General features: G+C 39.8%; 1 protein-coding gene across 4 annotated transcripts; it reads right to left on the bottom strand.

The window, feature by feature from the left end:
• Positions 1 to 3231: 3231 nt before the first annotated feature.
• Positions 3232 to 15150, bottom strand: LOC122170322 (butyrophilin subfamily 3 member A3-like). 4 transcript variants are annotated; one of them, XM_042837066.1, is made up of 12 exons: positions 15022 to 15150; positions 13357 to 13419; positions 12320 to 12592; positions 11116 to 11214; positions 10415 to 10441; positions 8990 to 9016; positions 8457 to 8483; positions 7981 to 8007; positions 7500 to 7526; positions 6154 to 6174; positions 4707 to 4733; positions 3232 to 4173 (listed from the first exon to the last, which is right to left on the bottom strand). In XM_042837066.1, exons 2-12 carry the CDS (start codon positions 13415 to 13417, stop codon positions 3668 to 3670), a joined length of 1122 nt encoding a protein of 373 aa, XP_042693000.1. In that variant the 5' UTR covers positions 13418 to 13419; positions 15022 to 15150; the 3' UTR covers positions 3232 to 3667. The 4 variants fall into 4 exon arrangements, with proteins under 4 accessions (XP_042693000.1, XP_042693001.1, XP_042693002.1 ...); XM_042837067.1 differs by lacking the exon at positions 6154 to 6174; XM_042837068.1 differs by lacking the exon at positions 8457 to 8483.
• Between the last annotated feature and the right edge of the window lie 407 nt (positions 15151 to 15557).

Below are 15557 nucleotides of genomic sequence, written 5' to 3'. Positions count from 1 at the left end.
TCTCTCAGTTTAAGCTGCAGGTCCTTGCACAGCCACGATGGATGCCTGCCTCCCCTGCTCGACTTCTTCTGCTGGGGGATGGAGAGCCATTGGGCTCTCAAAGGGTGTCCTTAAAGAGCTGCCCATGCCCTTAAGGACAGTTTCCTAGGGGATCCCACTCAGCAGTTCTTGAGCAGCCAGAAGTTTGCTCTCCTAAAGCACAGGGTCCTAGCTCTGCTTTTTGCCAGGCCCACATTTCTCAAGATCACAAACTTCACCAAGGCATGGTCGCTACAGCCCAGGCTGCCTCCAGCCTTAACCTCCCTAATGCTCTCCTCTGCACTAGTGAGCACCAGGTCCAGTGAGGCTTCACCTCGAGTTGATCCATCTACTACATGGACCAGGAAGTTATCCTCAACAGACTCCAGGAATCTCCTGGATTGTCTGCCACCTGCCACGCTGCTATCCCAGCAAGTATCTGGGTGGTTGAAATCCCCCATCAGGACAAGAGCCCGCGAGCACGACACCTCCTGCAGCTGAAGCAAGAAGGCCTCATCAACAGGCCTCCTGATCAGGTGGTCTGTAGCAGACCCCAACCACTACATGCCCTTTGCTGGACTGATCCTTGATTTTTATCCACAAGCTCTCAATCTAATCGTGGCTGTTCCTCAGACACAGCTCTTCACAATCTATCCACTTCTAATGTAGAGGGCAACTCCGCCACCCCTCCTATCCTGTCTATCCCTTCTGAAAAGCCTGTTGTCCTCAATCAGTATTCCAATCATGGGATTCATCCCACCATGTTTCCGTGATAGCAATTAGGCCACACTTTCCCAATTGCACCACAGTTTCTATCTCCTCCTGCTTATTACCCATGCTGTGCGCATCGGTATAGAGGCACTTCAGCTTAGCTATTGGCCTCATTGCCTTCTCAGAGGAGCCCTCCCTAGTACCTCCAGAACAAGTCTGGGGTTTTCCCTTACTGTCTCCCAAGGTGACAGGGTTCCCACATGCTTCTCTGTCACCTAGTACACCCCTTTCTCCCATCACATCTAGTTTAAAGCCCTGCTAACTAACCCAGCCACCTTGTTCCCAAGAATATTTGTGCCCCTAGTCAGTTGGCTCTCATCTGCCATCAGCATTTCCCCTTTCTCAAGGCTGCATCCCAAGCCATTGTACCCAGAGCCCTGAGTACGGCACCATTCGCAAAGCCATTCGTTCAGCAAGTCCGTTTTGTGCAGATCCCAGTCACTAACTGAGAGGACAGAGGTGAACACAATTTGCACTCCTGATCCTTTCAGAAGTCTTCCCAGAGCCCTAAAGTCCCTTTTGATCACCCAAGAACTTCTTTTGCCCGCCTCTTCATTTACAATGTGGAAAACCAGTAACGGATAATAATCAGAGGGCTTAACGAGAAGAGTGATGTTCCTGGTGACACCTCTCACCCAGGCAACACACCTCCATCTGGGACGGATCCGAGTGGCGTATCAGTCCCTTTGTTCCCCTCACAAGGGAGTCCCCTGTGACAACATTTCTTTTTTTCCTGACTTATGTTGTAGCAAAACAGGGAGCAGACTGACTAGCCTTGGGCAACCTCTCCTGCGTGGATGGACTTTCACCAACATCCACATCCCCCAGTACCTCCAGCTCCAGAGCCTCATACCTGTTATGTAAGGACACCTGGGAAGGTGATACAGGCTGAGGGGCAGTCAGCTTGCTGCCCTAAACAGGGACTTGTTTCCATCCCTCATCTTTGAGGTCGCCTCTTCCCACCTGACTGATGATCCCCCACTGCTTGAGGAGCATCTCCCCCACACCCTTCCCGTAGGGATGGCAGAGTGCAACTCCACCAATCGATCCCCTTCCCACAATCCCAGATGCTGCTCAGCCTTTCTACTTCCTCCTTTAGCTCTACCACCAGGCTGAGCAGATCCTTCAGCTGCTCACGCCACACACAGTTGGTATCCCGGATGCCCTCCTGTAGCAGTAACAGGGCCAGGCATTCTCTGCAGCCTGAGGCGTGAACTGTGGCATGGATATTCATGTTTCCTGTCTGAGCACAGACATTCCACATTCCTTTTAGCAGCAGCTCACTGCTGTGTGGTGACCATGACTGCACCTTGGTGTGTCCAGAGGGCAACGGCCTGTTAAGTGACCTGTTAAGTGCTAAGTGCTAGCCCTCCTCCTGTATGGCAGCTCCTCCAAAGCAGCTAACCTCAGTGATCAAGTTCATGGTGTTTTCTGTCCATGGGAAAAAGTTTCAGATTCAGATTTTATCTTGGAGATTTTTTGAGAAAGTTTACTGTGGGAATAGTTGATTGAATTCATCATTTTCCATCAGTCTGTGGACATTGGAACTAAGGTAGCTGCTCCTAAAGAAATGTCTTCAATTTATTGTGTTGTCCCACAATGTCAGAGGCAGGTGTTGGTGGGACAGCAGTAGAGGTTGAGCATTCCTGTCAATATTCCATTCAATTCTGTTTCCATGCGACAGATGGCAGCAGAGAGTCAGTTCTGACAAAATGACATTTGACATGGAAGTGCTCATGAAGTGAAGGTGTGTAATTCCTCCATGCAGAAAAAATTGCACTCTCTGACATTCGTCAACACTTGATGAATGCTTATGGAGACCAAATGGTGAATGTGAGCAGAGGAAAGCAGTAGATGCATTTCAACAACTCCTCCATAGCAGCTGTGAAGTAGTGATCACCTCCACTGGTGCAGATTTTATTAACACAGCATGAAGGCTCTTGATCATTGCTGGCAAAAATGCAAAGCTAATAATGCTGACCATATTGAAAAATAGTGTTTTGTAGCTGAGAATTTGCTCTATCAAAGAGTGTTATTGTTATATTATTTTTTGTAGCTGTTGTAGTTTCTGCAGAAATAAATAGGAGGCATTACTTTCAGAGTGACTTACATGGATGATCTTTAAGATCCTTTCCAACCCAAGCCATTCTATGTTCAGCCATTTTCAGGAAAACAGCTCAAACCACACTCATCAGTTGTTCCCATCCCTTCCATGCCTTTCATTTCTCAGTTGGAAAATTTTTCAAGGCACTGATCACTGTGAGTAGTTGGGCCATGTTGTACCTGGACATGTACCACGTCACTAACTCAGTGTCCTGATTTTCTTCCAGTTATTCAATCAAATTTTATTTAGGGGGGTTTTAAACTGAGCAGAAGTATTAGGACTTAGATAGTTTTTTGTTTTGGTTTGGTTTTTTGATGCTGGCTTAACGACAATTTGAATTGAAGGTGCAAATTAGGTCATTTAATTCTAGCTGCATATACATGAGTTCAAAACGCATTATGCTTCCACATTCAGTCAGTTGAATATAACTGTTGTTTACAAATGACTATATCTGAGTTTGTTAGATGAAAATGAATATACAGTAAATAGTACAAATACTGAAATAAATATGTAGCACTTAGGTTTTTTGTGTTTATTTCTTCTTATTCCAGACAGAATAAAATACAATTGCAATGTCTGATATGTTTCAGTTTTTACAAAATGAGCTCTTACAGCAAGATGACTCCCTCTGAAGTACTTCAGGGACTATTTCTTCCTTAACCATAGTTTTTAAAGATGAAAATACATTCTTTTCTTCTTCTACATTTTTGCATCCTCTCTTATTCACCACACTGTTCGTTTATTAATCTCTTTCTCACTCTATGGAAGAGAGTCCTAGGTCTGTGGTTTTACAGGTCGTACCCCCAGCCATTCGCCACTCGAGTCTGGACTGAAGAATGGATATTGTTTCCCAGTAAACTCAAAGTAGACAGACCCAAGAGGGCTCATTTCTTCAACATTGTAGAATGAAAGCTCAGCATTTTCCACATCCAGGAGAACACCCACCACTCTGCACTGTTTGCAATCACTTACATCCTTCCCACCAGTTAGTATGTATTTTCCCTGAGAATACTGTAGACTGAATAAATTATCCTCTGGGAATGAATTCCCTGTGCTGTTCATTATCATATTCCTAATTTTCTCACTCACCACTCCCAGCTCCCATTGTGATTGGTTCCCCACCTCCACTTCCCAGTAATGTTTTTTGCCTGGAAAACCTTCGGTAGCTACCACCATCGCTTTGAGGGCTGTCTTTGTCTTGTTTGAGGACTTTACCCTCCTGTTGTCATTACTAATGCAGAGGTTGGGGTGTCTGCATTTCTGATCCAGAGTGATATTAACTTGAAAAAGAAAAAAATCAAGCAAAAAGTAATTACTTCTGATTTTCAGGGAAATAAACAAAAATGTCAAAGGAATAGCATACAGAAGACAAATAGTAAAATAATCAAATAAATAAGTAAATTTATACACCAGGAATGTATCCGTATTTTCCTGGGACAAAAACTCAATAGGAAAACAACCTACAGTGGGACATGCCTTTTCTCTGGTTTCATTGTGGCTTAATTAAATCATCAGCACTCATACTGACTCTTCAGTTTGCTTTTTGAGTTGAACATAAAGCTGAATCTCTTGAAGCCACTTAACATTTAAAAAGGTCTTAAATGGAACGAACAGAAATGATCCATTTCAACTCATGATTTTGAGAACAGTGTAAATGGAAGATGCCTACAAAAGACTGTGTGCCTGTTTGAACAAACAGGATTAATATTTTCCCCAAATTATTATATCCTGTGAATTTTTTGTGGCAAGAATGGTAGATATTTGTATGTGCATGGAAGAACATGAGGTTAATGGCAGATGAGTATTGGCTTACCTGCGTTGCTACGAGCTTTCCTGAACTCTGCAGGAAAAAAAAAATGGTTAATTTAAATTACTGTAGTATTAACATACCTGATTTTGGAGCTGTTACAAAGAAGCAAGAATGGCTGAGGTTGGAACCAACCACTGGGTCCATCTGTACAACCCCAGTGCTCAAACAGAGGGGGTTGTCCATACCATAGACTCACAGAATCATAGAATCAGCAAGGTTGGAATAAAACTCTTAGACCATCCAGCCCAGCCATCCACATATCACTAATATTTCTTACTAAACCATGCCCCGCAGTACAACATCTAAATGTTTCTTGAACACCTCCAGGGTTGGTGACTCCCTTTCATCCCTGGGCAGCCCATTCTAGTGCCTGACTGCCCTCTCTTGAATAAGTATTTCCTTGTGTTCAGCCTGAATGTCCCCTGGCACAACCTGAGGCCATTCCCTCTAGTCCTGTTGCTAGTCACATGGGAGAAGAAGCTTCACTACTTCACCACGACCGCCCTTTGGGGAGCTGTAGAGAGTGATAAGGTCACCCTTAAGTTTCCCATTCTCCAAACTAAATAATCCCAGTTCTCTCAGCTGCTCCTCATAAGACTTGTGTTCCAGACCACTCTGTCTTCATTGCCCTGCTCTGGACATGCTCCAGGGCCTCAGTGTCTTCCTTGTAGAGAGGGGCCCAAAACTGAACACAATATTCAAGGTACAGCCTCACCAGTGCTGAGTACAGAAGATTGATCACTTCGCTGCTCCTGCTGGAAAAGCTATTTCTGATACAAACCAGGATGCCACTGGCCTTCTTGGCCACGTGAACACATGGCTGGCTCATGTTCAACCAAGTGTTGATCAGTATCCCCAGATCCATTTCCTCTACACAGCCTTCCAGCCATTCCTGCCCCAATCCTGTAGTGCTGCCTGGGGTTGTTGTGGCCAAAGTGCAGGACCTGGCACTTAGTCTTGTTAAACTTCATCCCTTTCGCCTCAGCCCATCAATCAGCCTGTCCAGATTCCTCTGGGCCCCTGTAGGGCTTTCCTATCCCCAGGCAGATCGACACATCCAGCCAACTTGGTGTCATCTGCAAACTTACTGAAGGTGCACTCAATGCCCTCATCCAGGTCACCAGTAAAGATACCGAGCAGGACAGGCCCCAGTACTGACCCCTGGGGAAGACCACTTGTGATTGGTCACCAGGTGGATTTAACTCCATTCACCACCACTCTCTGTGCCTGGCCCTCCAAATCAGTTCTTCACTCAGCAAAGAATGTATTTTTTCAAGCCATGTGCTGCAGCTTCTCCTGGAGAATACTGTGGGAGACAGATGACTTTTGAACATCTACAGGGAGGGAGACTCCACGACTTTTCTGGATAACCTGTTCCAGTGCTCCATTTTGATTTAAATATTTTGATAATTGAAAATGTGACAAAATTCATTTTCTACTTTCAACTCACTGAGTTCATTCCGGATGTTTTCTGAAAAACAGAGAGAGTTATGTTATAGCTATGTATGGCAAGGTTCTCCTGTAGAATCTCAGCTAATATGAGTATTTCCAATACTACATTATTTGTGACTCGGCCTATGACTCAGGAAAGGATGCTAGTGTAACTTCAGAGTGGAGGTTATCTAAATCCAAGCTAGTCACCTGGGCTATCTGTAGAGTCATAGGATTGTAGAATTGTTTGTGTTGGAGGGGACCCCTAAAGTTCATCCAGTCTAACACTTCTGAAGTGAACAAGGGCATCTACATCTAGATTAGGTTGTTCAGCCTGGTCCAACCTAACCTTGATTGTCTCCAAGGGAGAGGCATCCACCTCCTCTCTGGGCAACCTGTACAGTGCTTCACCGCCCTTACTGTAACAAAATTCTTCCTTATGTCCAATCTAAATATCCTATCTTTTAATTTGAAACAGTTTCCCCTTGTTCTGTCAAACAGGCAGGACTCAGAACTCCAGGTGAGGTCTCATAGCACAGAGCAGAGGGGCAGGATCACCCTCCCTCACCCTGCTGGTCATGCTGCTTTCAATGCAGCCCAGGAAACAGTTGGCTTTCTGGGCTGCAAGAGCACACTGCTGGCTCCCATCCAGCTGCCATCCACCACTACTCCCAGGTCTTTTTTGACAGGGCTGTGCTCCATCCTTACCTCCCCAGCTTGTATTGATTGTGGAAGTTGCCTCAACCCAGATGCAAGACCTTGCACTTGGCTTGACCCATTGTGAGAAGGAAGAGATGGGTACATCAGAAAATTTACTCTCTGCTGTTTCAACCACCTCACTCTCGAATGTTTTCATCTGTCAGTGTGGAAGCCAAGAATATTGCCTTAGCCTTAGTGTCCCACTTGTAAGGATTTACAGGGGCTGTGGATATGCTTCACATCACCAAACAGAAATTTTATATAGCCAAGAGTCAAACTGCATATAAATGTATGTTTGTGTGTCTCTCTATAAATATTATTCCTTTTTAAATATGTCAGTTAGTTAGTAGAAAGAGACATTTTTTCTCAGTTACAGAAAAAAAACATTGAAAAAATTGAACCTTTGATGGACTCCGTAAATGATACTCCCTTACTATGGAAATAGACGTACCAGGGACCAAGATTGTGTCTTTTTTTTAGGGAACAACTAAGCCTCAAAGCATGAAAAGAGAGGGAAGTGCTCAAAGCATGAAGAGAAAGGGAGGAAGACGGACCTCTAGTCTTTTAAAGATCTCAAAATGTTTCACTAGTCAATTCTAAAATAGCATTTCTGATCAAACAAAACTTTAATAATTGAGGACTTTTTGAAGTAAACATTATCCTTACCAATTCTTTTCTTTGCATCCTCATTTTCTACAAAGAAACAAAATTAAAAGCCCATGAAAATTAGGAAGACTTTTAGGAAGATAGGTGAATTATGCTGCACTCATAGAATTATAGGATATTAAATTTATAGAACACTTTATGTATGGGATTAATCTGTCTGTATGTGTAGAACATCTAAATAGATATAGTTATATACAGGTAACTATATTTAGTAAGATAGATAGATGCTTTTTATATAGAGATACATAGGTATGTATATATACCTATGGATAAAAATAGGGATGGTGTTTATACGTACATGTGTAACACAAAATTCAAATTATTTTTTTGTTGGATAAGGGAAGTTAACCTTTGCAAGTTATAAATTCTTAGAGTATTTTCCAATTCTATTGTTCAAAATGCATGAAACATCACTGTTTTATTAGAATAATGTGATAAAAGTACAAAAAAGTAGAAAAGTAGAAAAAAAAAATTGATTTACCCTTCTGAAATCTCGTCTTTTGCTCTTCTGAAGAGTAAAGAAACAAAGCATAAATAACAGTGAAATTCATTTCTCAAGATGAAAATTGACAAAATCTGACTGAGAATTTCAGCGGTGAAGAGTGTTTTCATTTTGGGAAATGAGGCCTATTATTAAGCTCAGAATAAAATGTAAGACACACGAGTAGGTCATCAAAATTGATCTGCTGGAGACAACTATCCCTGTCTATTTACTGTAGAAGGAGTCTAAATGATTAGCTTAGATATATGAAATCCATTGGCTAAAACCAGATGGTATTAATATTAACTGCTATTACTATCTTCAAATAATTGAAAATCTGGAAAAGGAAAACATTTTCACTGTGGACCCACTTTCATGATCCTTTTTATTTTTTATTTTTTAATGAAAAAAAGGGTTTTTCTAACTAACAATCTTCAAAACCAATATAACAAAGAGAAGTCAAAATATGCTCTTACCCAATTTCTGTTTGAGTTTATCTATGTCTGAAAAAGATTTTAATTAAATATTAGAAAACTACTACTTTTCACTCTCTGAAATAATTTGCATGCCAAGCAAACTTGCTGTCCAGAGTCAAAACAGTACGCTGGGTTTATATTTATACAATGTAGTCCTAGTTGGTAACAAAGCTCCTAGATTTTTCATAAAGAGTTCAGAAAACTATATATTTTCTTTTACTTTTCCAGGCTCTGGAACTGAAATCTTCTTTTCCTTATAAATTGGAACTAATCATGAACAATGATCCCAAATTAAGAATGTATTAAATTATATTAATTCACTGATGGAGCAATTTGCAAGCTCAAATACTGACCAAAAATACTTCTCAAGCCAGATGCTCTTAGGAATTTATCTTTACATGGATTATATAAAAGGGAACTTGATGCAAAAACAGTACAGCTACAAATATCTCCTGAGCTCAACCTTCAGCTATTCCTAAAGAATTATATATTTATAGGGAGAAATCACTAGGAAAAAACACTGTCAGACTTACCTTGTTGAATTTGCTCTCGTGCTTTTTCTGTGAACAGAAATCAATACGCTTAGATCCTAAAAAAAAATTCTCCAAACACTCAGCATTCAGTTTTAAAGACTGCACAGGAGTGATTAAACCACAACGACTTCTTTGGATATTTGTACGAGTGTATTTGCATTACATTTATATACATATGTACATAAGCTATTAGTTGGTTTTACTAGGGAGTAGACTTAAAAATAAATTACTTTTTTCATAGTCTCAGTTTAAACAATTGCAGTGCAGTCACTGACAGAAGCAATTTTTTTTTTCCCAAGTTAAACTTGCCTCATGAAGCGTTTGAAACAAAAGCAATAGACATAAAGCACAACCAATTTGACATCAAGCCTTGTTTTCTCTGCTCATGAACTCCAGAGGTCCTTTCAGTCTCTATGATTCTTTGAAAAGCGATGAAAAACTTTCCAGCAATGATACAAATTTCAATAAAACTTTCTGAGGGCTAACTCCCAATTTTACATATCCAAAACATTCATGCTTGTATGCAAATTTCTGTATAGTTTCTGGATAGCAGTTCAGTTCCTCAAGTATAGCAGAGAGAACAATTCTTTTATTTAGACTTATCATTAGACTTATCATTAGCAGACACTGAATTTATTCTGTATCTCTTCTGTAAGTCTGAACGTTAAAACTACTCAGAAATTGATGAAAGTATTCATCCAAACCATCAGGTTCTTAAAACAAACATTAAAAAAAAAAATGACCCAAAACAACAGAAAACAGAAAGAACAACAATAAAACAAATTGCTCAGCATTATGAATGTTTGGATTGTTTAGAATTAATGATCACCTTTAGGCCAAGAACCTTAATCTAGCTTCACTGTACCTGTAGTCATTACATAGTAAAGATTTCCCCCACTACAACTCAGAAGGATAAGTTTGGTTCCTGCTCTGAACTGCAATCAGATATCCATCACTAATGCTGAGAAGGATGCAACCATCTGAACTAAGTCATACAATTTTCTCTTTTCTTTTGACTGACTTTTCTATTGCAAACACTTTATGAGTGTCCAATTTTCACATGCAATGCATTTCTTCACTGAAGATATTCTACTGCTTTAAAGAGCCTGGACATGACAGCTAGGGAAATGGCCAAAAAATCAATTTTCTGCGAGTGGAAAACTTCTAGATACATGGTTGGTTACGGTAAGAAAGCCTGCCAAGGTTATGCATGCAGGGTGATCAGCAACAAAAAGAAATTAACTGCTTCTTTCCACATTAACAGACAGTACATAGATTGGCCAAACCTAAATTCCAATCTTTAGAAAGCTTTCATTAAACAGCTTTAGAAATACAACTAATTAACTCAATTGTTTATACCACTGGCTAACTATGTTTATACTGCTGTCTCTATTGGTGATGAAAAGTGGTATCAGTATTACTTACCTGCACGAGTGATTTCCTTATTGTTATCTGAAAGAGAAGAAAGGGGTGGAGAGGGAGAAAGAAAATGTTATCCAACTTTCTTCCCTGTTTACTTGTAGGGTTTCACATGAAACCTTGGATATTCTATAGTGGTCATGTGCATTGTTTGGTAAAGAAAAGTTATTTCCAAAATATCTTGGTTTATATATACTTTCCATTAAAATTACGAGAAATCACTCACAATGTAATGAATAAAATTAGTGATGCTAAAAGAAAAGCATCAGCCAGTGTACTTCATTGGCAACTGATTTGTGTTGCTAAACTGTCTTAGGAACTGTTATATAAAGCAATAAAATAGCTTGCAAACAAATGGAACCAGTGGATATCTTTGGGTATGGTGACATATTTCAAGTACTTGAAAGAATTTTACTATTTCAGTAATGAGATTAATTTGAAGTAATTATTTCACTACAGTAATGCATTGATTTATCTTCTAGGACATGATTTTATAGGTTTATACTCTAAGATGTCGGAGTAGTTTACAGTTGCTTAAAAAAGTAAATAGAATGTGAGAAATGTAGAATTGTAGAAATACTTTGAAGAGTCAAGGCTGAAAAATCACAGGTGTGATTTTCCATTACCCTGCACACTCCCCAGATAATTATGAATAAGATGGCAATGTTTTCAACCAGACTGCATTTGTCATTATAAGTAGAACTTACTTCTGATTTTATAAAATGCAGCGAGGACCAGGAATATGCTCAGGAGCAGGATCACAACAAAAGCCGCCAGCCAAGGGGAGGTAGAAGGAAAGAAGACATCTGCAAATTATTCAGGGGATCAGTTATCATTTTTCTTGCAGAACCAACTGTTGATGTACTCTCTGTTCATTGCTGATGTCTGGTTTCAATAGTTTAATGGCCATTTTCAACGAGGCAAACCATCAGCATAAGCCTGGAAACAACCTTGAGAGTATCACGATCCAGAACAAGATAAGATCATGGCTCTACTTGATGAAATCTCAAAGTTGTATTGTCAGGCTCTTTTAAAAGCTTTTAACAAGGCTAAATGTATAGCTGAGTTGGTAACTGCTTGTGCTAAAAGTGTTGTATGTGTACTACACTGCATATGTGTTGTATGTCTGTAGCAATATGTTGTAACCACATTTAATTTTACTGGGAAGCCCATAATAAAATAATAAATATTAATAAATAATACTGCTGCTGCTAGTAGTAATAGTAATATGATTAATAATAAGGTTAGCCACGTTCCAATTAAAAAATCATCTCTGTCAACAACAGCTGATTTACCATTACTTTAGATACCGCACTCTGAATCACTTTTGGAGAAGTCTGTTGAACTCCTTTGGATGATAAAAAACAAACAAACAAACAAACAAAACTTTTTTATGTGTCTGAAGTGAAACAAAATGAATTTGGATCAAAGTTTTGCATTCATAGACACACGTAGGAGCAGTTCACCAGGACTTTCATATCGCTGAGATATTTTGTTGTGTCATCAGAGGTTTGTCTAACCCACACCAAGTGTTATAGCAATAGAAAAAGAAGTGGAAGAAAATGAAAGGGAAAGAGACAGAGGTGTGACAATAGCTTTCCCCATCCCTGCAAATGAGAATAGGCACCATCTGATAACAGCAGTTGATTTTCCCCATGCAACATCACATCCATGGAAGGATATTTTTGTGCTTTGTTTGTTTGTTCCTGTTTCAGTTTGTCACACAAGGAAGCTAATGGCTGTTCAGAGGAAAGCAAAAACAAAAAATAACAGCAGCAAAAAACTGAACCAACCAACAAATAAAAAAATTATGGAAGAAAACTGTTTACTCTGTACCACCACAAATCTGTGTTCCTGGGGCAATTTGGTCTGCGTACATTAGCTCACTACAAGCTGGAAGCTCATACCCACCTGCAATGGCAACTGAAGATTCTGTTGATGTTTTCAGTTGTTTATCTATAATTTTGCAGGACGCAGAGTTTCCAGATCCTGCTTTGAGAATGATGGAGCTGCTGACAGTGGCAGTGCTGGTGTCAGCAGAAAGAGGAGTTCCTGTGATGTTGTCTCCTCTACTGTTTGTCCACAACAGTTGAGCTTCAGAAAACAACCTTTCAGATAAACATTTGAGTCGAATGCCACCATCCTCATAATCATCTACAACAAGCAATGGATCATGGCCAACACCTATAGAGGAAATTCATAAGCAGGTAATTTTAAAGGGCAGTCTTCGAGAAGTTTTGCATTTATGAAGTCCTAGCAGCAGTTTGCCCATTGAAGCTGCAGCCCTTATCATACAATTTTAGCAAGTATTGCCACAGCTCTGGTCAGCCAGATTGTAGAGGACAAGTCTGAGAATTAAACAACATGAATGAGCTTGAAATAGAAGTTATTAAAAGCTATCTCTTTCTTAAATGACCAGAATCATGTACTCATGCACAACTGCCACAGTAACAGTTAAGATAGGGTTAGTATTAGAGTTATGATTTAGGGTTTAGAATTACTGTTTAGGATGGAGTTCAACTTAGGGTTTAGGGTTAGAGTTAGGTTCAACTATCCAGGTTAGTTGAGTATATTCATCTCATCAAATTTTAGCTGTTCAAAATATATGCATTTCACTGAGGCAATCATTTTGTAGAGAAAATGCACTCCCTACAGAGTGATTAATTCCTTTGGAAGAGTACTATAGGATAAATTAATTATGTTATGCCTGTCTCCTGTCAACTACACAAAGTCAGATACAACTGAGCACTCAGATGCTCAGTTTTAATACCCACAGTTGAGCACACTAAATCCCAGAACATGCATCTGTATTGCCTGAAATTCAAATAAATCATCTAAAACTGGACCTTCTGGAGAGGAAAAGAATTATGGGTGTCATCCTATGTATTCATAGTCTCATAAAAGAATTCGGCACAGAGGGAAATTAATCCATTACAGAGCAAAATTACCTGCAATGGGCTGGAGTCTAGATGCCAACACCAAGATGAAGATGGCTGCTGTCAGCTCCATACCTGTATGAGAGGGAAAAGTCAATGTCTAAAGGAAAAATAAAGGATGTGGGGGCCTACACAGCTGAGAGATTTGGGCTGGCCCTTTGGATCTGATGGCAAAGATGATACTGATTTAAAGCAGGACATAAAATCCGTCGTATTTAGAAATATAAAGCTATGGTATGAACACTGAAGTCTCCTAAATCTTTATTTCTTGAACCAGGAATATATATTGTTTCAAGACAGTGAAATTACAAACCCAGCAACTTTTCTTGTTTTGGGAATCCAACTCTAGCCATGGAATTCCATAAATATCCCTAACAAAGGATAACCTAAAAGTATATTAAATAAAGACATGCTGCTATTGGCATTTTCTTCAACTTCTCTTTGGATCCATTTTGGATAAAATGGAACCTCTCCTTAGTTCTAGCCCGTCCAAACTCCCCTGAGGATTTTTTAGAGATTCCCCTGGTCATAATAACTAAGACCAACACTTTTTCAGCATGCCATAAGGTCACTTTTATAGCAGAAGAATTCCATATAACCAGAGGTAACTCTTTTTCTTCACTAACTGTAAAGGGAGACAGAAAAGCCAAACAAGCTTAGAAGCCTAACATTTAGCTATCTCGTGATATGTGGCATGAGTCCTACTTTTTGAAGAGAAATTTAAGTCCATTAATAAAGCCATCAAGAATGTGAAAGTTTGGCACATTTTTGACTGCTTTTATTAAATTAGTCTTTTCATTCCTTTGGATGTTCACACACTGTTTAAAGGTCTTTCTCTGTTGTCAAGGTAACTAGAGATATATTTTTTTCACTCTTCTTTTTTTTGTATCATATCTATTATGTATATTTTTTGTATCATATCCATCTCTCATATTTATCACTCTAATAGAAACACAAGAGGTGAGATGCATAGGAAGAAATAGGAAAAGAAACAGTGCAATACATTGGGGGGGGGGGGGGGGGGGGAAAAAGAAAAAAAAAAATGCATATAGCAAAAAAGCAATGAAAATAAACAACAGGGATTGAAGTGCCTACCAAGTCATCCTTCATGGCTATCCTTGCTGTGGCATTGCCACTGAAAGGACAATAGAGAAAACTCTGGAGTGCACCAGCTACAAGCAGGGACAAAGAGAAGGATGAACATCAGAAATGAAAGTAATGCCTCACTGCAAAGAAAGATGACAAAATGGAGGAGAGGATTAAGGGGATTAAGGGATCCGTTCCCATTTCATGCCGTCAGTCGCATCTGAGTCTTACCAAAGGGACTGTACAACCACATCTCACTTGATGAGTGTGGATTTCCCTTTGCTAAACTTGATTTTGAGTCCAGAGCTAACTCAAAAAGAAAGTATGTCTTCAAGACAGATAGTCTAGAAGATATGGTTGAGGTTTTTACTGTGCCTAACAAACAACAGTTCACCGTATAAAACCACACACAAAACATTGCTCAGCAGCTCCCAGGTATAATCCCAAGAGATTTTTCATGGTAACATCTGAAATATCTGCCAATCAAGTCAATACAATACAACAACTGCAGGAGACAGGGGAATTATTCAGAGCTCTTACTTACAGAAGCATCTAAATAAACTACTAATTGTGTCAAAGAGAAATACAGACCTGCATTTCAATAGTACTGCTTTAGATTTCCACAAATGCAGCTGCACCTTACTGAAATCCACATGCGGGCTCTTAGATCTGTCGGCAGTGCTCAGAAGGATTCTGACACCTTTGGACTTTGGACTGATCAGTTTTCTTGATCATAAAAAGGAAGTTTTTATTTCCAAAGGTTACCTATCAACCTTTGCAATGCAGCAAAAGGAAGGTGGGAATAAAAATAGTAGGTGTGGCAGGGAATTTACACTTTTTGTAGTCAAACAGTCAATGCCTCTATGGAAGGTAAAAAGAAGTATAAAGTAGAAACTTCAGATAAAAAAGGTTTCTAAAATGTTCGGGAAAATTAACTCCAAGGAATAGAGCTGACCAATGAATTTCTTATGGACACAACAGGATATTGCTGGCTGTTGGCTTTCCAGGATGCAAGTGCACACTGCTGGCTTATGTCCCTCTGTTTGCCCATCAGAACCCGGAAGTCCTTCTCTGCAGCACTGCTCTCTATGAGTTTTTCTACCAGTCTTTACTCATATCTGGGATTT

The sequence above is a fragment of the Centrocercus urophasianus genome, unplaced genomic scaffold, assembly GCF_019232065.1.
Source record: "Centrocercus urophasianus isolate 14NV4802_14NV808 unplaced genomic scaffold, USGS_Curo_1.0 seq_665, whole genome shotgun sequence".
In the NCBI taxonomy this organism is placed as follows: domain Eukaryota; kingdom Metazoa; phylum Chordata; class Aves; order Galliformes; family Phasianidae; genus Centrocercus; species Centrocercus urophasianus.
This window is presented reverse-complemented; position numbering and strand designations above follow the sequence as displayed.